General features: G+C 35.1%; 1 protein-coding gene across 2 annotated transcripts; it reads left to right on the top strand.

Moving 5' to 3' along the window:
• Positions 1–555: 555 nt before the first annotated feature.
• On the top strand, positions 556–24167 carry LOC114257229 (protein trichome birefringence-like 8). 2 transcript variants are annotated; one of them, XM_028196996.2, is made up of 4 exons: positions 556–1233; positions 22317–22679; positions 22976–23134; positions 23282–24167. In XM_028196996.2, exons 1-4 carry the CDS (start codon positions 794–796, stop codon positions 23613–23615), a joined length of 1296 nt encoding a protein of 431 aa, XP_028052797.2. In that variant the 5' UTR covers positions 556–793; the 3' UTR covers positions 23616–24167. The 2 variants fall into 2 exon arrangements, with proteins under 2 accessions (XP_028052797.2, XP_028052796.2); XM_028196995.2 differs by having other exon boundaries at positions 653–1233; positions 22290–22679.
• The last annotated feature ends 3300 nt before the right edge of the window (positions 24168–27467 follow it).

The following is a 27467-nucleotide window of genomic DNA, read 5'->3' as shown; positions in this document are numbered from 1 at the left end:
AGAGGGGTGGATAGCTGGTGGAGGAGGAGGGTTAGGCTTAGGCTTAGGCTTAGGGTTTGAGTTTGAGTTTGAGTTTTTCGTTAGTCGGAGAAGAAAACAAAGGTGAAGGGCATGTTTGTCTTTTAATATTGAATTTTGATGTTCACTTCTTATTTTTTTATTGCCAACTTTTAATTTTGATAAGTGTGAAACACTCCCCGTCAATTTAAACGGAATTAATAACAATAAGGAGGTAAAATATAAAATAGTCAAAATCATAAGGAGCCTTATTGGTGATTTTTAAATGCAATGTGGTAAATTGCTCCGAGCCCAAATCGCATGTGATTTTTAAGTGAATTTTACCTTATATGAAATATATAGAGAGAGAGAGGAAATATTGAGGAAGTTTGACCTTCATAGAGAGAGAGAGAGAGAGAGAGAGAGAGAGAGAGAGATTATTGAGGAAGTTTGACCTTCATAAAGCATGCCTTAATTCTTGCAAGTAGACAGGCGTGGAAAGAGCAAGAAATGTGAACGGTAATATAAGAAAAAAAAAACTTTTCCAAATCCAATCCGATTGAATGAAATACAGAAAACATGTCCAAATCCAATTAATTATTCCAGAAAAGGCAGTGATCTATACATGGCAACAAACAATTAATGCCCCCCCAAAATTATCAATTTAATTATTCCATTATTTAATAGACAACACATCTAAAATCTCTCTCTCTCTCGGAACAGCACAAAAGTAGAACCATTCAAAATAAAATAAATAAATAAATAAATAAAAAAACCATCTTTCCTTCCTCTTCTCATGGATCTGCAACCCTCTGTGCCAGATAATCAACAACCCATACCAGTAGTACCACAAAAGCTACAATTTATCTCTTTCCCTATCTTCACAAAGAGAGAAGCGACCTATGCATTGTGCTTTCTCTCTTTTCTCATTATTACCATCACCTTGTTCAACACCACAAGTCGTTTCCAGCATCCACAGTCTCTTCTTGGCATTGGCTTCTTGTCCCCAGTCCTTCCCAAAACTCCAAAACCATTACCACCACCGCTATCATCATCAGGAGGAGGAGTCTGTGATTATTCCAATGGTAAATGGGTTTGGGACGAAACCTACGCCCTCCGATACTATTCTGAGGACTGCCCGTTTCTTGATCCAGGCTTCAGATGCCAGCAAAGTGGCCGGCGAGACCTTGATTATCGCAAATGGCGGTGGCAACCGCACGGCTGTGATCTTCCAAGGTATGCTCTCTTCAAACAGTCCTTCTGCCTATATAGATACCAATCACAGAATCAGCAGACTCATGATTCAATTCTCTGATTAATTTCTGTATTTATATATTTTTTCTTCTTCATATGGATTCAATTGTTTGAAGGTGGTTGGCGATTATTTGTACAGTACTACTACTGCATGCATGTATTCTTATGCTATGTTATGTATTTATTTCATTTTTTATTCTGATTATTTGTTTCATCATCATCACCCAATGGCTGTCGGCTAGGCCAATAATTCTATAGATCCAGAACCAACCATAAGATTGAGCATAAAAAACAACGGTGACTATTCGCATAAGACAGCATGCCCACTATTCAAAATGACCATTTTAGTCAAATTATTCTATTTATATTTTTATAATTTATTTTATGATTAACCCGCAAAGGTGGCCCAGTGGGTGAGAGAAGAAAACCTGGGGTCTGGGAGTTTGCTCCTTCTGGAGGTCCCAAGTTCGAATCCCTCCCACTCCCCACCGGTTACTGTGCGGGCCACTGGAGGTTTGCCCGGTCGTTAATTTCAGGGCCCTCAGGATGGGCCACTGGAGGTTTGCCCGGTCGTTAATTTCAGGGCCCTCAGGATGGGCCACTGGAGGTTTGCCCGGTCGTTAATTTCAGGGCCCTCAGGATTAGTCCCATGCTTCGGCTGGGGAATACACGACGTTCCAACTTTGATGAAGACAAGATTCTTCACCAAATATATATATATATATATATATAATTGACTAAATTAGGTTGTTTGTTTAGTTTAGCATTCCAAAATTCCGACAACTGATACTACAAATCTAAGAAAATTTTTGGAAAATAACTTTCTAGACTTGATGGAAATACACGCTGTTTGAAATAGTTTTAAAATAGAAATTAATTTGACCAAATAAATGGTAAGACATATTTTTCTCTAAAACAAAAACAAAAAATAAAAATTGAAAATCATAAAAAGAAATATAAATTTTTTTAATTATATTTTTCATTAAACTAAACAAATATATGTAGCCTTTCTTAGTACCTTAATTGATTTAACATGAAGCCTTTCCTAGTACCTTAAATTGATTTAACGTATAGCCTTCCATAGTACCTTAATTGACATAAGCCATAACTGGTAACACAAATAGGAGTGCCAATAACCATGAATACAGTAATATAATAAAAAATTTTAAAAATAGGATACGGGTACGGTGAAGATATATTTGTAAAAGAAAATTTTCTTTTATAATTTTTAGTAATGTACTATACAATAAAATATAATGCAAGGGTACATTCATAAAATATTTAGTAATAAAATCCTTAATATCAAAAAAATAATTTTTTATATTCATCAATGGACAATCAATTAACAACCAGGCATACTGACAAATAATTAATAACAAATATTAACAAATGATGACAAATAATTAATGACAAATAATAACAAATGATTCAATCGAATATTCAAAAAGAACAACAATAAGCTAACCAAATTAAACAATGATAACGATAGAACTAAGTCATAATATTCAAAGTTAAAAAAAATAAATAAATAAATAAAACAACAATAGAAAGAATTAAAAAATAGAAAGAATGCGATTTTTTTAACACGTGAGTAGCCCTTATAGTAAAGCTAAAAAGTATAAATTGGTCTATCACAGGGGAATAGATAATCACAATATAAGGGAATAGATAATCACAATATAAGCCCCACAGAATGTGAAGAGATATAAAAAGAGAGGGACAAAGAGGGAGAAAGCATTGACCTTTGAGAAAATATAAATATAAATATAAAATAAGAAAAAAAATGATACTTATTTGGCGTATTAGAATATAAAAAAAAAAGAAAAAAAATTAAACTGAATACTTATTTGGTGTATCCCTGGCGTATCCTCCCGTATCATACCATATCTCTCTAATATCCTTTGCGTATTCCTCTTGTATCCAAAATTGAAAAAAAAAATAAAAAAAATAAAGCTGATACGTATCCCATCATATCGAAAATGTATCCATATTTGTATCTAATACTCGTACGACACATTTTTTAAAATATCCGTGTTTCATAGCCAATAACGGTCATTTGGCTCCCAAGTTTTTTAGGGAGATAACGTACTGGTGGGAAATAGGGCAAGCATTTGCAAATAGGTGGATGCTTTCCATAACTTACAATACAAGTGAAAAACTGGGGAAAAAAAAAATTACAAATATGAGTATTTTGTTTTGAATGACAAAAGCCCTTATCACTTTAACGTCTTTTTAAAACCCCCCAATCTCTTTCTTAACTCTTTTCGTCGCCACTCCTACCAATTCCTCTGCCTCCCTCACCACTCTTACCACTTCTCCACTCTCCTCCACCTAACTCCTCCACTCTTGACACTTCTTTACCCCCTTTCACTCATTTTCGTTACCCCTGTCATTCCTTTAACCACTCTCACTCTTCCAACACCCCTGTCATTCCTTTAACCACTCTCACTCTTCCAACTACATCGGCCACCTCTAGCTTATCCTCACCCAACCCAACACCATAGATGACCCAAACCTCTAACCCTTTCTTGTTGCCACTTCATACGTCCTCTCTTCTGCTGCTACAAATTTTACAAGGCGCTACAATAGGTGAGGAAGGGGTAGAGAAATGTTAGGGTTGATCAGGAGAAGTGGGAGTAGTAAAGAAAGGTAGTAAAGAAAGGAACTATGGTTTTTTGGAGAAAAATGAAAGAGACAAGGGAAATTTTATCATTCTACCTCAAGGTTTCCTAATTTTGACAGAGATGAAGAGTTAAGAAAGAGAGACTAGGACGAGAAAGTAAATGATAAGTTATAAGATGTATGTATATGATTCTTTTCTTTTTTTTTTAAAAAAAAAAGGTTCGATTCAGTGTGAACCGCTAACAACTAACTAAACCGTAAGAACAATTCTCAACTTTTTCCAAATCGGAACCTGTACGATAAGCACTGAACCAAACCAAACCACCATACAGTTCAGTTTGATTTGGACCAATTTATCTGTTCTATCGATTTTTTTGAATATCCCTTGTGATAAGGGGGAAGAGTTTTTTTTTGATCAGCAAAGAAAGCTTTATAGATGAAGAAACATACAAAGTATGGGAAACAAACATCAAAAGAGAGAGGAGAGTGCAAAGGGCATCACAGTGAAACACGAAGATCCCAACTAGGTTGGCACCTCAATGCACACCAAATCATCTACCAGCACCAACTCCAAGCTCTACGTCGGTGAGAAACCAAACATACAGAGCAAACAAAACCAATAACTAAAAACACAAGAAAATACAGGGCGGAAACTGCTAGCTAAACACAACCTACTAAATCTGCTAAACTAAACACAGCCTATAGACAACCAGCAGCCAATCAAATGCATACACAACAGTATGAGCACCACAGCATCCCAACAGCATGAGCCCATTCTTTGCAAGGTACACCATCTGCAAGCTACATACACAGCAGCATGAGCACCACATGATCACAACAGTAGAAATTAGTGTGCTAACTCTGTTTCAGGCATCAGCAGAAATGTGGGAATGAGCATGAGCACCATAATGACCACACAACAGCATGACACACCAGTGAGACAACCAACACCCAATCAGACTTAAACCAAATAGTCTAACAGCCAACACAACCCTTAAATACACCAAACACCATTCATATATCCCCTAAACACACCACACCCAGCAGCAACTCCCCAGCAGACAGCAGCAACTTTTAAATATGTTGACTCACCTATTTGATATTTGCAAAAATCTCATGAATAGAGTATGTGCAGCCCAACACATAGTACTTCACCCAGATGGCCACTCTAACTTTTACTACCTCACACAACTCGTCAATATCAGGTTGGGTATTGTTAAAAATGCAATCATTTCTATATCTCCACAGAGACCAAATCACAGAGATGAAAATAGCTCTCCAAACTTGCTTTGCTTTTTTCCTAAATTTCCACCCCAACCACCAATGCATCAGGTCATCAAACGAGCTTGGAATTACCCACTGAATTCCCCACCAAACCATGATTTTAGACCAAACATTCCACGAAAAGGGGCAGAACAGAAGAAGATGGTTAGCAGTTTCCTTCTCGGCTTTACACAGCACACATTCAGACCCTGTTAAGACTCCTATTCTGCTAAGGAATGAAGAGGTTTTTAACCTACCCTTCCAAGGGGGAAGAGTTGTGCTGGTAATGTCTTCAAACAATTTTAATCTCCGGTGTTAGGATCAAACTTGCCAATTGTTCTCATGATTAGTCTCTCACCCTCGTCGATGTTGATTCACCACAAATTCCATTGAATCAGTTTAAAAGAGCATGGTCACCGGATGTGAAGCTCCTTTACAATTTTCACTATCAGAAACGAACACGTTTTATTTACATTTTTGTTGATTTGGTTGTTGTTGTTGTTGCTGGTTTTTTTTTATTTATTTTTTTATTTTTTATATATATATAGAAATAGATTTGTGATCAATTATGGTGTATATTGGTTGGTGGAGAGTGAATGTTGGTAAGAGGTTATGAGAAAGGGAGAGGCCATGGAGGGAAGTGGCAAGCTACGACTGAAGGCCTTCGAGAAAAGAGTTTGAATGGTGAGATGTGGAGTTGATTTGTCTATTTTATTTATTTATTTATTTATTTTTTGTATATATTTGTGATTAATTATATTGGATTGATTAGTGGAGAGGGAATGGTGATGAGGGGTTGGTAGTGTAGTTAAAATTGTGTACTTAAATAAAATAAATACATTCATAATTACCAATCTACATTTGAAGGAGGAAAACAACATGCTTAAAATAAAAGATTGACATGAATACATAATAAAATAAAATGGCTTAAAATAACATAAATCGAAACTTGCACTAGATGGTATCCTTAAAACAGATTCGCTGCATCATCGATTGGGTACTGGAGGTTCTTCAACGTCTGTCTCCCAAGATACGACGATTAGACTAGCTATAGCCAAGTACCTACAGTGTAGCTTCGGTGAACAAAACTTAGGCAGCACTCTCTCACTAGGAAGAATATAAAACTGGAGGAAAATTCTGAGCAAACTTTCTGGTGGAGAGAGCCTCCTTTTATGCGCATGGAGGGAGAGAGGAAAAGGCTTTTGCTATCAAGGCTCGTTGTTTCTGCTAGAAGACTAACCACCAAAGGGTTTTGACATTTTTGAATGTGTGTAGATTTTGAGGGTTTTGAGGTGTGTGGGTGGTAATGGAGGTGGGTGTAACACCTCGAATAATAGCACGTGTCGTAACTGTATTATTATCCATCTTTGAATTCGTTAAGTCAAATTAACTATCTTATTACCCAAAATACTTAAAGTAAAGCTTAAAAATGAGTAGTTAGGAAGCTTTGAGCATGTGAATTTCATTGTTGATTGTTAAGGATTAAGTAGTCACTTCTTAAACTTAGAAAGCAAGTATGTACCATATCGGTAGTATTTTCACATGATGATCGAACACTTACCCTAATTTAATTACCTTACATTGCATCAGAAATAGAGATATAATTTGTTAGGATAGCAACTTAGAAGATTAATACAGTCGTTAAAGAATTTAACAAGTGTATGCATTAAGAATAGAGAATTTAGAAGTAGAAAACATGTTTTGATGAAGTACGTAAGAATAGAAACACTTGAAGAACACTAGGAGTTAGGAAAATGGATTTAAACTTGAATTTGAAAGTATCACAAGAAATCCTAGAGCTTAATCAAGTTGCTTAATGACTTAGGTCTAATGAGTAGAACTTTTTCATATAATGTGCCAAAACTTAATCAGGATTAGTGATAATTAAACAGGGTTAATAAGACTGAATCGAGATTAATTAAGTTAATGATGATTAAAGACTAAACTTGATTATTTAGAACTAAGCCTGATTAATTAAATTGAGATTAAGAAAAGATGGAACAAGCAAGCACATAGGTGAAGCATACACAAAGCTTAAGCTAACACCTCAAATTCGGATGACTATTTTTTCAAAGGAGACAAGTGTCTCCTCTAATAAAATAACAAAAGAAATTGATCGAAAAAAAAATAGAAAATCTGCTAGAGTCTTAGAGAGGAAAGACATGAGATAGAAGGGAGGAAGAAGAAGACAAAGAAGAAGGAAATAAAGAATAGCAAAAGGGTAACTTCAATCTTAGTCCAAAGATTAAGAAAAAATCACCAAGGTTACATCTTTGGAAGTCTTTCCCTTTTCTAAGAGCCATACCTGAAAGAGAAAAATCATGGAAGGTTTTGCTTTTTTAAGTTATATGTAAATATTTGTGAGAAGGAAATTGTACTTAGCTTTGGAAGAAATATTCTTTTAAAAATTTGTACTCTTTGTAAAAGAATTAAATAATGTAATTAAAAATTAGGTATATTTCATTTCATATAGTTATGCACTGCTCTGAATAGATTTGAAAAATGACTCAATTAAAGAAATTAATAGCTTCCGTAACTCAAAATAAAGTTTCCCGCTATTATGACTAGAGTCCGACTTGTTTTGTAAATTAGGCTATAGTTTGGTAGTCTATGACTACTAGCATGGTTACTACAATGTTCTGTTTGGGGTGGGATGGGGTCATGATGGTGAGTGCTCTCATAAACTCTATATTATGATTTAGTGGGTGGGTAGATTTAATTGTGAGATAGAGTATCCTAAAACTATTCATTTCATTTTTAATAATTTTATTTGAGGTTATTATTGTAATAAAAGAATGAAGGAAATGGGGGAGTCCGAAGTATTAAATGGGGTGCTAATAATAGCACTATTTTTTTGTTGACATCAACAAATTTTGGGTGACAACATGATTTCAAATAAATTCAAGGGTGTCAGTGTAATTTGCCTAAACATAAAATAGGGAATAAGATGAAGAACGAAACTAGAAGAGAGGGAAATAGAGAGGAAAATTTTCTAAAAAAATCAAAATTAGGAGAGACTAAGAGATAAATAGAGTTGAAAAGTGCAAAAGTTTAATTAATTAGATTGAGTGACTTAAAGATAGGATTGAAAATTCTTTTGTACAAATCAAGACTAAGAGATAGAGATGAAAAGTTTGTAAAAATCAAATCAATTACAGACAAAGATTATAGAGATAGAGATGAAAAGTCTTTGTCAAAATCGAGAGAGATTGATTTTTGTGATTGTGAAATTGAAAATAAGGTAAATTACATTTTGTCGTCTTTGAGTTTGTGCATTTTTCCACTTTGGTTCTTAATTTTTTTTTCCCACTTTGACCTTTTATGTTTCAAAATTTTCCAACTTTACTCTTACAACTAACTTTCATCAAATTTCCTAAAAGAATTGCCACATAAGCACCATATGGTACAATGTAAGTGCTAGGTGGCACTATTAAACTAATAGCTCACCCAAACTTGCACCTTAACCCTAACCCTACCAAAAACAAAAACCCAAACCCACCCATCTACTCCCTTTCTTCTCTGTCTCACTTTTCTTTCTCCATCATCCACCAAAACCCTAGCCCTAAATTCTACTATCCAAACATTACCACCATTACCCATGTCCTCCACATTCTTTGACTTTTCATTGCCACTAACTTCCAACTTCACCACCCTCAACCACCATACCTCTCCATTGTCCCAACTCTATACTTCTACTGTCTATAATTACTATATCCTAACAAGTACAAAATCAAAGTCAAAAGACAAAATCAAAAGACAATAAGAACATAAAATTTACTAATCCTACAAGAAGAAATTAGGAGAGACGACTATGCTGAAGAGAGAGAGAGAGAGAGAGAGAGAGGGGAGATGACGATGTTGAAGGCATATTCACTAGATCCATGGTGATTTTGATCTCACGGGTGTCGATTTGGGTCTTGACATGGCCATTGATCATCAAACACCACCAAATCCCATCGATTTTGATGTTCATTGCTGCAGTTCATGGTGATTGGTCTTGGAGGGAGGCAACATCGATGTCTATGGAGTTCTTGATGTTAGAGACAACATTGGTGTTCATAGTGATCACTATGGCAGTAGATCTAGTGGTTATAGTCTTGATTTTGATGCACATTGTTGGAGGTTGAGAATAAAGAAAGCGTATATAGAGGTTGGGGGCATAGAGTTTGTGTGTAGAGGGAAAGATGGAGGGACACAGTGTAATGTGTGGAGGGTTTGAAGGAAAAAAGTGAGATGGAGGAAAGAGTTAAAGATTGGGGTAGTGTGTAATGCCCCGATATTTATACCATATTATTTGTCACCAATCTATTATTATTATTATTATTATTATCCAATTTCATTACATTTATATGAATAAGAAATAAAAGTAAACAATTCTACAATCTGAAAACATCACACTGTCATAGATTCCTCTTCAAATTCATTGTAATAAATTACAATTCATTGAAATATACAATATACATCATATTTGTCATAAGTGCTTAAGGCTAAGGGCCATGATTTCAACAAATATAATCCTAACTCGAGAAATAAGCTCGATAGCTATAGACGAACAATATCAAAGAAGCTTAAGCGCTCTATGTTGAATTCCATTCATTTTTCAATGATATCATGGTTCACCTTCATCACCTTGAGTTTTAGGATATCTATCCCATAAAAAGAAAGTGAGCTTTTATGTACAATAGGAAAATAAACTTAACAACATATATATGTTCAATATGATTATACTCATGCAATGTCATGTCATGCATACGACTTAACCTTGTTTGGAAACTAAATTGTGAAATGCATAATTTGTAATCCATGTCTGACCCAACTCATTAATCATGGTCGTAACCATAAACTTTTATTTTGTAAGAAGCTCCATGTAAGATATCTAAAATACTCCTTAAATTTACTGGCCACCAAGCACATTAGGGCAAGTGAGCACCTCTTACTTTTTGAAAGCCTCCACATTTACTATCCACCAAGCACGGAGGGCCAATTGGACACCCATTTCATTTTAAAAACATCTCCACATTTTTGCAGTCACCGAGCATGGAGGGCAATTTGACACCCATAAATGATTACAACCTTTCCCTCCCACATTTATCGGCGCTTAGCAGGGAAGGACAATTAGGCACCTTTACCAATACATCAATAATATACCCATATTTTTCGGCCTCCAAGCACGGGAGGGCAATTGGGTACCTCAACACACACACACACACACACACACACACACACACACTGTATTTCCAAAACCACACACACACCTTTAAATAATTCAATAATTAATCCATTACCATGTAAATACAATGAAATGCATGAGTTTCCAAACATTTCTCTTTATCCAAAAGTTCGTTTAATTACACAAGAATTCAACAAATAAAAACTAATGAACTATTCTCATTTTCAAGACTTCAAGTCCTACCTTTACCAACCATAAACCCATGCAAAATATTACTTTATATTCTCCCAACATTCTATTTGTTCACACAATTCAACTTCTTTAAATCACCAATAATATCATCATGGATCATAAATTTATCTAACTCACATATCCACATGTAAAATCAATTTAATTTTCAACATAAGGTACCAATTTGTTCGATCCCTCTTTTAAAACTACATCAAAACAACCTAGGGTTTCAAGAAAAAAATTGGAGGTTTTGCTTATTTCATTATTAAATCCACAAATCATCAAATGTTACTCATTGATATTCCAAAACATTCAACATATTTCAAAATTTTGAGTGAAAACCCCATAGTTGTACATAAACAATCTTTCATTAAAGCTTTCTAACTCATAATCACCGCAAAAACCCCAAAATGTCACAAGATCATACCAAATCATATATATTTATATATATACAGAGAGAGTTAAGAAAATCCCCTACATCAGGAATGTAGGCAAACAACAAAGACCCAAGAACGAATGCCGATGAAATCGTTATCCAACCGATCAATAACACTATCTACACTTCTACTTTACTCTTCTTGTGAGATCTATGGTTAATACTTAGTATAAAGAGATGAAATCAAGGGTTTGATTGCTAGGGTTTTCGGACATAGAGGAGTAAGAGAGAGAAAAGAGAGAAAAAGTGAGAGAAAAAGAGCAAAAAGTGGGTTTTATGATGGCTGATCCCAAATAGACTTCTCGAGCCACCACTCTTGCGCTTGAGTGTCAGAGACACCACACTGCTCGAGCGACCAACCCTACGCTCGAGCAATCATCAATAGCTCCCAGAATCTTAGATCTGCAAAAATACTGGAAGCTTCGCAAGACTGCTCGAGCAAACAATCCGTCTCTCGAGCGAAGAGAATTTTTTTTTTCCAGAGCGTTACAATCTCCCCACCTTAGGAAATTTCGTCCCCGAAATTAGAGAAAGAGATAACACAAGACAAGTTACCCACCAACAGAAGGATAACCACAAACTCAAATTAGATCCAGACTTGGAATAAGTTCCCGGATCCCGGTCCGACGTTTCGAGTCCTAAAGACTCCCGAACAACAACTCAATGAAAAAATCACAAATGTCTCTTCGACTCACAGAACTAATTAGAGTCCATAAGACAAGGATCAACAACAACTCTTACCCTAAGAATGTTCACCATGTTTCAACCACCAACAACATGCACAACCCCATCTAGTGTTCAACACTCGAATACGAAAAAATGCCCTCATAATAGAACCGTCGGTCGACTTTCACCAAAGAAGAGGACTTACAACAAAACATGGTCAAAACAACACTCCGACGTAAGAAGCCCCAACAACCCCAAAACACTCCTCAAACCCACTACACAAACTTGTGACTGACAATTCAAACAAAGTTGCTATGCAACCCATTCATTCCAAACAATTAACAACATAATTCATTATTAAAAGAAAATTTTCTTTTTTTCTCAATTCTTTGAAAATTAATCCCTTGTATTTAAAACATTTCTCAAAAGGTGTTCAAACTCATACCACCCATAATCAGAAAAAGTTTTTTTCTGTTTCCTTCTTTTTTTTTTAATATTTATAATAAAAGTGTTAATTTGGACACATAATCATCCACAATTAATTTTCAAAAACTATTCGGTGAAATCACTCATTAGAATTTAGGTTAAATCCACAACATATCCGTTTATCAACTCCATTTGAGACCATAACACAAGAAAATTTTCATTTTCACTTCCCTTTTTTTCACATAACACCCTATGAACCTCCACCTCCACCGTCACCTAACTACACTCATCACTCTTATAGTGATGCAACAACAACATATACACAGTATTTCTGTAATAATAACTAATAGGAATAACAACTGTGTTACCAACACAAGTAAGGCACAAGAAATTCACAATTTTGCAATTTCATTTCTCCATAACATTATCATCAATTATTTCCTACACGAGGCATAGTGCGTAAGTTAAAACAATGAGTCTACCACACATTACTCCAACCTAAGGAAATTTTGTTAACTCAAGACAAGCTTTACACTAGCTTCACAACTACATACAGGAAACTTCACACTCGCAAAACCACTTTAAACCACCCACAACTTTATAACCCTCCTACTCAAGCCCTGCTATTTCCAAGGTGACGACTTGTCAACTAAACTCCTCTATCAACCCACCGATTAACCAACTCAACAAATTCCTACAAGCGGCAGTAAGCACTGACGTGTTACCCAACACTGTTTACTTCGATAAGGAGTTTCACACACCATTCCACACATTCCTCAAACTCATACCAGATTCCCAAATCAAATTATACCACTCATGTTTCCAAACATACCACCATCCACGTGCCTATATGGCCAATACATCTTCTCATCACACGTAAGTCTGAACTGGACTTCGGCATACTACTCACACCCTTAGGTTAAGTCACACATATTCCCTTGGCCATTAAACCTCTCACATTACACAATAGACTAATAAAGTCTCAACAACTTGCTCTTTACACCAACCTGTTCCCAACCACTCTCTCTCATTCTATGAACTCTAATGGGTCACACTACCCCTACATTATACACCCAAAATAAAAGAAACTTCATTCCTAATATCTCAATATGAGTCCCAAATTCCAACAACCCAGTCCCAATTACATATAATTCTCACAAGACCTCACACACTTAACTTACGAAGCAATAACGTGTTCGCAATAGGATTAATATTACAAATTTAACAAGGATTCATTAAAACACATAAAATTACAAATCATTACCGTCTAATTTCCTTGGAAAATAGACACACATATACATATATACACATATGAAACATTTGTGATCACACTACCCTACCTATAATACCATAGCATTACTGTACCAAAACAACAATACATCATGCTACTCCCTCATAATATCACCATCTTAACTAGGATCACTAAACTAGTCCCATCCACTTTGGAGGCAATGATGCTTAACATGACCTGGCTGATTGCACTTAAAACAAGTGGATGGTCCCCTATCTTGCAACTTGGTTGATTGATGAAGTTGTTCCCAGTTCGAGACTGGCGGAAGGTTATGCGACAATTGGGGTCTCGAAGCACTAGGGACCTCTACCAACTGCGGGCAAAGTCTCTTCACATGCCCTGGTTGTCCACATTGGTAGTAGGTGGACATTTGAATGCTACCCCAAAACTAGCTCTAAAAAGGAGCCGACTGCTGCTATTGTTACCTTTGCCCCTTTTGTGGGCAAGCTGAAACCTTGTGACCCTGCTGGCCACATCGAAAACAAGTCATCTTATTCTGACTGGTACTTCCTAAACTTATTCCCGTTACCAAACCCTGAGGCTCAGTCCACTGTGATTGCAAAGGTGTACTAGTGCTACCCCTCGACTCCTTGGACGTCCTTGAGTCACTCCGTGACTCGTTTTCCCCTTGTCTCTTACTTCTCTATTTCCTTCCTCATTTCAAAGTGATTTCCACATGTCCGACTGCTTCCACGAGTCCATCATAGTTCCGAATCATACTACCGACCACTTTCATCTTAATTTTCCACCTAATTCTCTTTTCAAATTCCAAACAACGACACTCCTCTGTCATCACTAACTCTGGTGCAAACCTAGACAAGCTAGTAAAAGTTGCCTCAAACTCCGTTACTGCTATGTTGTGCTATTCGAGCTCTTCAAACTGTTTTCGCAAACGCTCTATGGCTATTGGCGGAGGATACTTCTCTTGGAAGGCATGAGTGAATGCCTCCTATGTGTGCACTATATGGTCTTTGGCATATTTTCACCAGTGACCTGCATCCCCTTTCAATTGAAAATCCCCCAACATGACCTGAAGCTCATCATCTATTATGTGAAATATCTCAAACGTTTTCACTGTCTGTTCAAGCTACTCATTCGCTAGAAGTGGGTTAGCACCATCATAAAACTCCATAAGTCTAGATTTAAAGAACTCTTTAGCTAAGAAAGAGGCCCTAGTCTCTCCCATGGGGGCCTGTGCTGCTTTCTCATCCCTCAAAATGTTCATAGATTCCCGAAGTGCACCCACCAACTCCCGAGCCAACAAGCCCATAGCATCCTACATCTCTTGTTCGGCCATGCTAGTTTGGCCTGCTCCATCCCCTGGAAGGGAAACACCCCGACCACCACGATGAGGTCTACTATGGCGAGGTCTATCACGGCTTCTATCACTATGTCCAAGCGTTTTATATAAGAATAAGAATAAACTTAGCTCACAAATTAGCCTAAATAAAACCCCACACTCTACCCAAAATGTCTACACATACCTATACACATAACAGTTTTCACATTGGACAAACCACATAAACACATAGTCATATAAAGTACATACGAATTATCCTCCTAAGATCCCAATTTTTCCCACAACGTTCAAAGAATTCGAGTTAGAGTGGCATTGATTGGGTGCCCCCCTAACAAGACTCCTAAGAATTCATAGGTATATACTTCATCTTAAGAGTTTAATTCCATACCCACATAGTCACATCAGTACACACAATTCAAAGTAAGCACTTAAACATCCCATTCTAACCTAGTAACCCATTGTGACAAGCGTCACTTCCCACGAGCAAAAGGTATTCAAACCTGGCTCGCTTGGATACCAAGTTGTAGCACCCCAATATTTATACCATTTTATTTGCTACCAATCCATCATTATTATCCAATTTCATTACATCCCCATGAACAAGAAATAAAAGTAAACAATTCTATAATCTAAAAACTATCGCACTCTCATAAATTCCTGTTCAGATTCATTGTAATAATTTACGATACATTGAAATATACAATATACATCCTATTTGCCGTAAGGAGTAAACCTTTCAAGGCTAAGGATCTTGATTTCAACAAATAAAATCCTAACTTGACAAATAAGCTCGATAGTTGTAGGCAAACAACATCAAAGAAGCTTCAGTGTTCCATGTTGAATTCTATTCACTTTTCAACGATATCGTGGTTCACCTTCATCACCTAGAGTTTTAGGATATCCAGCCCATAAAAAAGGAGTGAGCTTTTACGCCTAGTAGGAAAATAAACTTAACAACAAATATATGTGTTTAATATGATTATGCTCATTCAATGTCATGCCATACATATGACTTAACCTTGTTTGGAAACTAGATTGTGAAATGCATAATTAATAATCCATGTATGACGTGACTCATTAACCACTGTCATAACAACGAAATTTCTTTTTGTAATAAACTTCATGTAAGATATCTCAAATACTTTCCACATTTACTGGCCATCGAGCACAGTAGGGCAAGTGAACACCTCTTACTTTTTGAAAACGTTCACATTTACTGGCCACCAAGCTCGAAGGGCCAATTGGACACCTGTTTCATTTGAAAAACATCTCCACATTTTCTGACTACCAAGCACAGAGGTGCAATTGGACACCTATAAATCATTTCAACCTTGCCCCCCTTCCCTCCCACATTTACCGGCACTTAGCACAGAAGGGCAATTGGGTACCTTTACAAATATACCAATAACATCTCCACATTTTCCGGCCTCTGAGCATGGGAAGGGAATTGGGCACCACAACACACACACACACACACACACACACACACACACTGTATTTCCGAAACCACACGCATACCTTTAACTAATTCAATACTTAATCCAACACCATGTAAATACAATGAAATGCATGAGTTTCCAAACGTTCCTCTATACCCAAAATCTCTTTTAATTACACAAGAATTCAACAAATAAAAAGTAATGAACTATTCTCATTTTCAAGACTCCAAGTCCTACTCTTTACCAAAACATTCCAAGTGTTCACACAATTCAACTTCTTTAAATCACCAATAATATCATCATGGATCATAAATTTATCTAACTCACGTAACCACATGTAAAATCAATTTAATTTTCAACATAAGATACCAATTTGTTCGATCCCTCTTTTAAAACAACATCAAAACAACCTAGGGTTTCAAGAAAAAAATTGGGGGTTTTGCTCATTTCATTATTAAATCCACAAATCATCAAACGTTACTCATTGATATTCCAAAACATTCAATATATTTCAAAATTTTGAGTGAAGACCCCGTATTTGTACATAAACAATCTTTCATTAAAGCTTTCTAACTCATAATCACCGCAAAAACCCCAAAATGTCACAAGATCATTCCAAATCATATATATATATATATATAGAGAGAGAGAGAGAGAGAGAGAGTTAAGAAAATCATTTTCAAGTGGTGGATACACATCATTTGGATAATATAATATAACGATACACCGGAGTTTAACTAGTGGATACACATTATTTTTAAGTACAAAATACAAATAATTATACTAAAAGAAAATATTGGTTAATAGTTACAGATAAAATTCTTCAAGTCTTTAAATACAAATAAGTTCCTTGATACAAAAAGATTATCCAAAATATAGGAAATATAAAATCTAATCTCTAAGGCAGCCATGGTTCCTCAAACCTTTTAGGGATTCCGTTCTTGGTGAAAAACTCGCATTCACCTGGCATAAAATGCCATGAGCTTGGAATGCCCAGTAAACATACACATCCCGACTCTTTTCCCATTCCAAATACATAAGTAACATAACGACACGATTATAACATAGAGCGAAAGCAATAATCAAATAGAGCTTATAATTAAATTTTAGTTATCATGAATAATAGTCAATTTTAATTAGTTCTAGGTAACTCCCCGCGGAATGCCGTTCCTACCCAACCACTAACTCTGGCCACGGGCAATTCTAACTCCCCCTTGGTTAATACAATACCAATGCGTCGCTTACCGCATAACCACTAGTGGTCGCTTACCGCACAATTACTAATGATGCCCACGCACCTAGGTTACATACCCGAGTGGTGACATCACGGTCTGCCCCAAGGAAACGGGCTTCCAGGGATACTCTCCCTGTGTAAGACCCTCACTGCCACCGTTATGCCTCCCATTTCCGCTAAGCAGCCAGAATACCTCCCGTGCCATGTTAGGGCTTGAAAACACATGTGCGCAAGACTTCACAAAAATGGAACACATTCCACTATATCATACTCTTGAATCCATCATTCATTATCTCATAAAATTTAATACAATGATCGCAACCATTATCATCCTATTTGATTTCCCCTTTATTAAGTGCATTATGTTCTCAGTTATAGCAAAGCATGGTCAGTATAATTATGAATCCAAACTAAACAACAAGTACTTTATTCATGGTAAAACAAATTTATAATTTATCATAGATTACATATCAAGACTAAGACATTCAAGAAACATAGAATATAAGAGTTGCAAACGAAATAAGAGCATATTAACACAAATTTCCAGATTTGAACCAATTTGAAAATAATTATGAAAAAATACTTTTATTGGCCCTAAGTACCTAGCCTCATGTGAGTTTTTAGATAAATAAGTCTAGTTTCAAACTCAATTTACGAAAGTAGGATAGGTATTTTAGATTTTAAGATAATTCAAAATTACAAGATCTGTCCAGATTCGTTAATCGTTACACAAATCGATTTTTCTCTCAAACCCCTCACTCTCTTGAGTTCAAACAAATTTTAGTTAAAATATAACACCAAGATTAATATTTTGACATAAAATTGGGCTCAGGATTATTTTTCTGGAATTTTATAAAAATAGAGAAAGTTGACTGTTTTTCTGGTTCTGTGAGTAACAAACTTAGAAAAATTGTTTGGGTTATAAAAATACATCCTTAGGTCCTACCAAAATTATCACATACTCTAGACATACCAAATATTACACCATAAAAACAAATTTTGAGTTTATGGAGTTTTGATAGGAAAATAAATTCAAGAGATGGAAAAGATTTGCTGCTGGAAATTTAAGAAAGGGAGAGAAGCATACCATTTCTTGATTAATACACATTTATACAAGATTGTAGGCCTAGACTACAACATATATATACAAAGCGCATGTATTAGGAGGGGAAAAACAAGTGGTAAAAGAACTTGAGAGAAGAGGTGATGTAGGTTTACCTTTGTTGTACAAGACTCAACGCAATTCTTCTTTTTCTTCTTCTCTTCTCTCTCTCTCTCCCTCTCTCTTTTTTTTCCGAGATCACTCTCTCTCACTTCTCTAGTGAATGGCTGAAAATGTATAAAATGAGGGGGAGAAGTGTGCATATATATATAGATAAAAGATTGGGAAGGTTTCTTAGCGACTAAGTTCCCTAAGTGCAAATTGTCAAAGTTGCCATTATGGCCCTTTCATCCATCACATGGTCAACAACTTGGGCTCCAAGATATATATATTTATATATATATATGAGATATTTGTATTTATAAATATAAAATAATAGGCACAAGTACATTAATTAATAAAATATTACAATTAAAGGTTGGAATGAAATAAAATAGAAGTATATAGAGACCAAGTCTAAATTTATGAAACCTTGATATATGTTATTAATATACTAACATTAGAAAATAGTTAAAATAATAAATTTGGGTCCCGTTAAATTAAAGCGCTAAGAAGGGTGAGAAACCGAGCGAAAACGGCATTACCGGGAATTAAGCTTTTAAAGTGATTAATCTATAATTATAGGGTCTAATAATTAATAATGGGGTTTTAAAGGTGATTATTATTCTACGGGATCGATTAGGGTTTACTTGAATTAATCCGCGATGCTTCCTGATTCTAGGGTTTAAAACGCAATTAAGTGAAAATTCAAGGGCTTTATTGAAATAAACTCAAGGTTAGGGATTTAATGGTAATTACAAAAATTAGGGTCTCTACATCTACACTTCTACTTTACTCTTCTTGTGAGATCTATGGCTAATACTCAGTATAAAGAGATGAAATCAAGGGTTTGAAGGCTAGGGTTTTCTCACATGGAGGAGTGAGAGAGACAAAAGAGAGAAAAAGAGCAAAAAGTGGATTTTATGATGGCTGATCCCGAACAGACCGCTTGAGCCACCACTCTTGCGTTTGAGCGTCAGAGACACCACACTGCTTGAGCGACCAACCCCACGCTCGAGCGAACATCAACAACTCCCAGAATCTCAAATTTGCAAAAATACTAGAAGTTTCGCAAGACAACTTGAGTGAACAATCTGTCGCTCTAGCGAAGAGAGAAAAAAAATTTCCAGAGTGTTACACAGTGGGTGGTGAAGGTTGAGATGATGGTTGAGTCAGAGATGGAGATAGGGATGTGGGATTAGAGAGGTGGAGGTCAGTAGAGGGGCAGTACAATAGTGGCTTGAGGTTGTTGTAGAGTTGATAGAAATGGTTAGATTTGGGCATTGGGTTTTAGATCTTACTTTTGTATATGTGGAGCCACATTGCTAGTGTGGCAATTCTGTCAAATTTTTGGTGAAAGTTAGTTTTAGGAGTAATTTTCAAACTTGAAGGGTCAAAGAGGGATGAAAAAGATTTCAAGAACCAAAGTGGGAAAACGTTCAAACTTAAAGGGAGGAAAGTGTAATTAACCCTTAAAAATAAGTTTAATTTACAGGTGCAGATTGCACCATTTGCAAGGCTAAAATTTTTTTATTAAATATAATTTGGTCAATTTGGATGTCAGTTCAATTTTATTATACTCGTCAACCAAATGGAAAGACTTCACACAATTGCATTTACCTGTAGCTATGTTCGAAATTGTCTGCATCCTTCACAGTTTGGTCAGTTTGTGCAACCCTAGTTTCTTTCAATCCCTCATCTTGTTTGCTTAAAAGACTCTGTTAGGATGATAACAATTTTGAAAGAATTGCTTGTAATAAATTTTTTGTATCAATATTATTCAAGTATTTGTTTTTATTAGGAATTCTCTTTGAGAAAATAATAAAAAATTAAATAGTGTAAACATAATTAATATTTTTCTTCTTATATATGCAACTAATATTCCTTGAAGTATATGAATTTCTCATGATAAAGTAAGAAAATCATATTCGTACTTACGCTTTGTTTGTTAGGGTAGAAAAGATTTTTTGAAAAATATTTTTCGTATTTTCTAATATTGGTACAATGAAAAATGAAAGTTAATGAAAAATAAGCCTATTTGGGCATAAAATATTTTTCACTTATGTTGTTTTAGATATGACTTATAAGCTGATTTTTTTTTGCTTATTACAAAAAGGCGTGCAGAAAATTAGAAAGGTGTTGTATCCCTAATGTGCCAATAAGCAACTTATTTATGATGTTGCCAAAAACATTTTTCAAACTAAAATCTTACAAATATAACCACAATACTACCGCCACACCACCATCACCACGGCTAATGCCACCATCATCGTAGCCATCACCGCTATCGCCACACCACCACCACCAAATATAAGAAAATTTTTTTTTCCAACAAATATTTTCTGTTAAAAAATATTTTTCGTCGAATAGAACATTAGTTTGAGGTTGTGATTATTGTTGGAACAAGTTATCAAGAATTACCTTTCTATTCTAACCTATTTCAAATGTTATAATCATAAGAACCATAATTACATTTCCATTGTCTCCAAATTTTTGTCATCCGAGCTTAGCATAATTTCTTTTATAGTATGCTTGACAAATTAGGAAAGAAAAGAGCCAAAAAGATAAAAAGCAGAAAAAGGAAAGATAGTGTCTTTTGTCTTTGGGAAATTTTACTTGCACATGACAAGAAATTTTAGTACACACCATTTGTGTCGTTCAGATATAAACTTCTAAACAAAAGTCAAATGATCAGAAATAAATTTATGAACAAAAATGAATTGTTCAAATATACATTCCATTCAACTATTTATGTTCGAACAACTATTTTTCTTTATAAGTTTACATTTCAATATTTGACTTTTGTTGTGCTTTGTCTATTGGTTTCTCACCAACTAGGAGGTTGGAGCTTCTTCTAGCTCCAAGCTCCTCTTTATTGATGTATTTCGGTTGTTTTCATCAATAAAATTTTCTTTGCCGATCAAAAAAATATTTGACTTTTGTTTAGAAATTTCTATCCGAACCATATAAATGGTGTCTACTGAGATTTTTTGTAGTGTGTAAATAGAATTACAATTTTTCTTTTCTTATTTATATAAACTTAGAATTGAATAGTGTAGTTCTCGGCTCTTGTTTGGGGAAGATAAATGACAGGAAAAAAAGACAGAAACTTTTTTTATGTGAGTCAAAAATATTTTTCATTTTTTTTAGTTGGGGCAGCGAGAGTGGCTTGCCCCTTCCCAAAAAATACAAAAAACAAAATAGGAAATAAAATGTAGGAAGAAGCTTTCCTTCAATCCAATTGTTGGATTAGATGGTCCAATTAAGGGGTTGTGACTCCATTTATCTTTTTGTGTCTGTTAAATAGATCATCGGTGTAAAAATTAGGTTGAAATAGAATGAAACACATGAAGACACGAAGTTGGAGCATTTGGTAAAGGGGGTTGTGACTCCATTTATCTTTTTGTGTCTGTTAAATAGATCATCGGTGTAAAAATTAGGTTGAAATAGAATGAAACACATGAAGACACGAAGTTGGAGCATTTGGTAAAGCTTTTAGTGCTTAAACAACACACTTATGAATAAATATTAACTATAATGATAACATTATTTTATGTTATTTCACCAATTAATAAAAAATCATAAAGGAGATTAAATAAATATCTCTCATCTCCCACAAGCCCAATCATATAGTATCTACTATCGCAATGTGGAAGCTCTTATCAATTTTTAATAAGATATCACCTCAATAATATCTAATAGAGCCGAAGGTCATTGCATTTTAACTTCTATTCTTGTTTCTCTAATTCTTTGTCACAGATTTAACGCAAGTGATCTTCTCAATAGGAGTCGAAACAGCCGGATAGTATTTGCAGGGGACTCCATTGGTAGAAACCAATGGGAATCCTTGCTATGCATGCTAGCACAGGGTGTTTCAAACAAGTCCACAATATATGAAGAAAATGGCAACCCTATAACCAAACACAGGGGCTTCCTCTCTATGCGGTTTCAGGAATACAACCTCACTGTCGAATACTACAGGCTTCCCTTCCTCGTCATATTGGACCGCCCCCCGAAAAATGCATCCAAGGAAGTCCGCGGCGCCATTAGGGTCGACGTGCTTCACTGGTACTCTTCAAAGTGGGTCGGAGCAGATGTTCTTGTTTTCAATGCCGGCCACTGGTGGAACCACGACAAAACCATACACATGTATGACTAGTGTTACTCTGTGTTATATATCCACTAGTATATGACTCTGTTTGGTACATTTCTTACAAGTTCAAAGTTCAAAATCAGAAAGTAGAATTTAAAAGCACCAATTTCTCTTCGTTTCAATAATCAATTTTTTTCATCTTACATAAGTTATTTTTACCTTATAAGCTGCAACAGGAGCAATGTCAATAATAATAATAATAATAGAAGAAACTATAAGCAACTAAATAAACTGTAACAAACAAGGGTTATTTATATGCTAAAGCTTGAGTTGTAATGGTAATGCATTTCAGGGGACTTTATTTCCAGGAAGGTGGGACTGTGAACATGAGCATGGATGTAATGGAAGCGTTTCGGAGGTCCTTGCAAACCTTGAAGTTGTGGTCAATTCAAAATTTAGATCCTGGAAAAAGTCATATTTTCTTCCGTAGCTACGCACCAGTGCATTACAGGTAAGTCAACTTCAAAGACACCACCAGTTTTTATGGAAACACTCTAAACATGAGTTTCATACATTCTCTTTCTTCGCAAAATCACATCACTATATAGGGGTGCTGTGTAATAACTTGATGTTCTTGACTTGAAACTTGAAATTGTAGGAATGGAACATGGAACGAAGGGGGAAGCTGTGATACTAACACAGCACCAGAAACCGACTGCACAAAGATGGAAGCTGAGCCACCAAATAATCTGTTTATATCTGACGTAGTTAAATTGATGGAAAGGGCTAATCGAAAAGCACAGTTCTTGAACATCTCATATCTATCAGAGTTTAGAAGCGATGGTCACCCTTCAAGCCATCGCGAGCCAGGTACACCACCTGATGCTCCCCAAGACTGCAGCCACTGGTGCCTACCTGGTGTTCCGGACACATGGAATGAACTTCTCTATGCTCAACTACTGTCAAAGGGATTCAGAGCTAGGGCCAAATGAAAATCGGTGGTTACTTTAGTAGTTGAGATACTTCTAATTCAGGGTAATTGCTTGGCAATTTCATTGAGGTTAGCGTTAGTAGTTTCCAATTCTTTCACCTTCTCAAGGGCCTCAGGAGATCTAACCTTTTCAGTCCATATGTGGATGGAGGGTATCTGCAAGAGAACAGAGTACTTGATAAGCCAGGGTGAAGCTCCATTAAGCATTTAAGATAGAAAACTTGGGCTCTGGAAAATACTGACCAGCATTGGTACATATCTTTGAATCATGGCTAACATGGCTACATGCCCAACTGCAGAAACCTGTTGTGCATTTATTATGGCTCAGACATTGGATTATGATAACTCAAGCACCAAGAGAGGGGGAAAAAATGGGCATGTTAATGTTATTTGTTTAAAAGAGGGAAAGCAAAGCAAGTAACAGACTTTGTTTGAGAAAAGTTTGATAAAACATCCATATGAAAACAGTGTGATGAGTCGCTTTATTTTGGTCAAACATTCATATCCTACCCAGACAAATAAAGCCACTGGAAATCAATTAATTATTTTGATATGCATGATTTTACACCCTAAAGTCGGGAATATAAAGGAATATATTAAAAATAAATACATGGGTTGTCTAAGGTTATAAATCCAAGAAACGTCACTAATGAATCTTTTGGTTAGTAACTAAGTAAGATCCGAGGAAGGTTGGACGAATCAATATACCTTCCCTTCAAAGGTTGGTCAATATGGAAGTCTGTTGACCAAAATACCTCCCGCTCGATGTTAAGATTTGAAAACACACTTGCGCAATACTTACTCCCCAAATAGGGAACACATTCCACCGATCAATACTTGAAATTAACATGTCATTATCTCATAAATTTACCTTAGTGATCGAAAATCCAATATCACCCTTATTAAGTTTCCCATTAAATTAGGTGTATTATGTTAAGATTAGAACAACAATCGAAATAACATTTACTACACAAGTATAGGCATTTAGGACAAAAATATAAAGAAATACAATCAAAACATACATAGATGTTATATAAAAACTTGGACAAACCATACAAGGCACATCCAAATAAATAAGAGTATGAAACTATTAAAATTTACAAATGTCACTACAACAAAAACATACTTTAGTGGCACTACACTAGTGGCATATTTTTAGAAAATGCCACAAAAAATGATATTTAGTGGCACGTTTTTGAAAAATTCCACAAAATGACAAACATAAAAGGTTCTAGTGACATTTCAATGAACAAGTGTCACAAAACTACAACAAAAACATACTTTAGTGACACTACACTAGTGGCATATTTTTAGAAAATGCCACAAAAATGATATTTAGTGGCACGTTTTTGAAAAATGCCACAAAACGATAAACATAAAAGGCTCTAGTGACATTGCAATGAACAAGTGTCACATAACTATAACAAAAACACACTTTAGTGACACTATACTAGTGGCATATTTTTAGAAAATGCCACAAAAATAATATTTGGTGACACATTTAGATAAATGCCACAAAGCCACAAACATATAAGGCTCTAGTGGCATTTCAATAAAGAAATGTCACATCAATTTTATGGCATTTTATAAAATAATGACACAAAAAATTATGTTCGTGACATTTACCAACAGATGCCACTAAACTTTAGTAGCAATGGCATTTTTTAAAAAATGTCAAGACACTAGGTAGGTGAAAATTACTTTTTATGGCACTTAGGTGAAAAGTTTCATAAACAAATATTTTATAGCATTTTGAGAAATGCCACTAAGTCAAAAACTTTCCAAGCTTATAATGGCATTTTTGAAAAAATAAAAAATGCCAATATATTTTTAAAATTTTTACAATGTAGTAAATGATTAAAAATAAATAAATTAAACTCAATATGCACTACAGGAAAAAGCATATTCGGCGACTAAATTTCCTGACCAAAAAAAATTTGGTCGTTGAAAGTATAGCTTTCAGCAACCAAAACAGCATTAGTAGTCAAAAGTAAAGCTTATATGGGTTTTAGTGACAAAAAAAATTTTAGTAGCCCAAAGTAAAACTTTTTGGCAACTAAAAAAATTTAGTAGCCAAAAGTCCACAATTGGCAACTAAAAATAAGTTTGGTCACTGATTATATGGGTTTTACCGACTAAAAATATTTTAGTAGCCAAAAGTAAAGCTTTTTGGTGACTAAAAAAATTTTAGTAGCCAAAAGTCTATAATTTGCAACTAAAAAACAAGTTTAGTTGCCAAAAGTGGTTACTTTTAGTGCGGGAGAACTAAAATCCTAAGGCGGGAATTAAATTTTTTGGCGACCAAAATTTTGATAGCTGAAAGTGCATCTTCAGTGACCAAATCCGATTTTGGTCGGCAAAAGTTAAGTTTTTTAGCAACTAAAAAACAATTAGTAGCCAAAAGTATAGAATTGGCGACCAAAAAATATTTTCAGTCACCAAAAGTGGTCTTTTTTTATTTTACTAGTAAATAGTTTATTTTACATAATTTATGTTCAATAAAATAATTATGTTTATACATATACTTTTATATTAATATAGAAGTATGTACTATATAAATAATATTTGTTGCATATATAATCATATGGTGCTATAGAGGTGTAGTGGGAAGAGTGTGGTGTATAAGGTTTATGGTGCGGGAGGTTGGCGGTTCGAGTCTCTGCAAGAGCGGATCAAATTGTTCTACAACGAATTATCGTCACGAATGACACTTGATAGCGTCACGAATAGTGCCTACCATGACATTAAAGTGTCACTGAAAGGTTTTAGTCTTGATGGTGTAATGACACTTATAAGTGTCACTAACTCTTTTTTTAATGGCGCTTGATAGTGCCACAAATAATATCTACCATGACATTAAAATGTCATTGAAAGTTTTTAGCCATGATGGTGCAGTGACACTTGCAAGTATCTACCGTGGCACTCGTATCTACCGTGGCACCGATAGAAGTGGCACTTGTTCAAAATGCCACAAGACCAAAAAATGTCATTAGAAGAATAGTTTTGTGGCACTTTCAAATGTCACTAAACTAAGAAAATGTTGTAGTGTTGTCCAGATTTGATTTACTTAAAAGGTAACTATCAAAATGAAATTTTTAGAATTTTTTTTTTCTTCTGAACTCAACCTCTTTAGGGCTTATAGAGAATTTTGTCTAGTTTCAAAGTCTATTTACGGAAGTGGGATAGTTTTTTTAGATTTTTAGTTATTAATAAAATACTTCAGCTCTGTCCAAATTTGTTGACCGTTACGAAAATTGGAATTTCTCTTAAATCACTCACTTTTGTTTAGTAAAACCATTTTTAATTGAAAGCTAAACCTTAAGGAAAGTTTTGATATAAAAATGAAGATTTTTCTATAATATTTGAAAGTAGGCTGAAAATATCAATTTTTCTTGCATAAAACTTAAAATAAGAGGAGTAATAAAAAAAGAGAGCAACCATGGATAAATTTCCACTTCAATTATGATAAAAGCATGATAAACATTATAAAAATAACTCAAATTTTTATAAATGAGGTATGCCTTTGGAAATAATGTGAGAAGTGGATAGAAAAATATAGTTTTGCTTCCATTAAGTGAAAATACAAGTAAGAAAAGAAACAATGATCTAGTTATTCTATTCAAACACAAGAACGCTATGAATACACATCGGAAATTGTTACTTTAAATCTTTAAGATCATGTATTTAAATGAGAAAATAAAAGAGAAGGTTGTTTTGTGGCTTATTTGAATGCCTAGTGAGGTGTTTCTCAAGAATTTCCTTTCTTTTTCTCTCCACCACGAAAGCTTTCTCTTCCTCTCTAACCGTGTGAGTGTTTGAGTGTTTGTGTGTGTGTGGTGGTTGATTTGTGAAG

This window comes from Camellia sinensis, chromosome 10 (genome assembly GCF_055761805.1).
Source record: "Camellia sinensis isolate YWXY chromosome 10, ASM5576180v1, whole genome shotgun sequence".
NCBI lineage: Eukaryota > Viridiplantae > Streptophyta > Magnoliopsida > Ericales > Theaceae > Camellia > Camellia sinensis.
Note: the sequence above shows the minus strand (reverse complement) of the source record. Positions and strands in the feature narration are given on the sequence as shown.

Bases quoted from the DNA above. Each gene is read 5' to 3' on its own strand.
- LOC114257229 (XM_028196995.2), top strand. From the start codon at position 794: ATGGATCTGCAACCCTCTGTGCCAGATAATCAACAACCCATACCAGTA. The intron at 22,680-22,975 runs GTATGACTAGTG...AATGCATTTCAG, and splicing joins CACGACAAAACCATACACAT to GGGACTTTATTTCCAGGAAG. The intron at 23,135-23,281 runs GTAAGTCAACTT...TTGAAATTGTAG, and splicing joins TACGCACCAGTGCATTACAG to GAATGGAACATGGAACGAAG.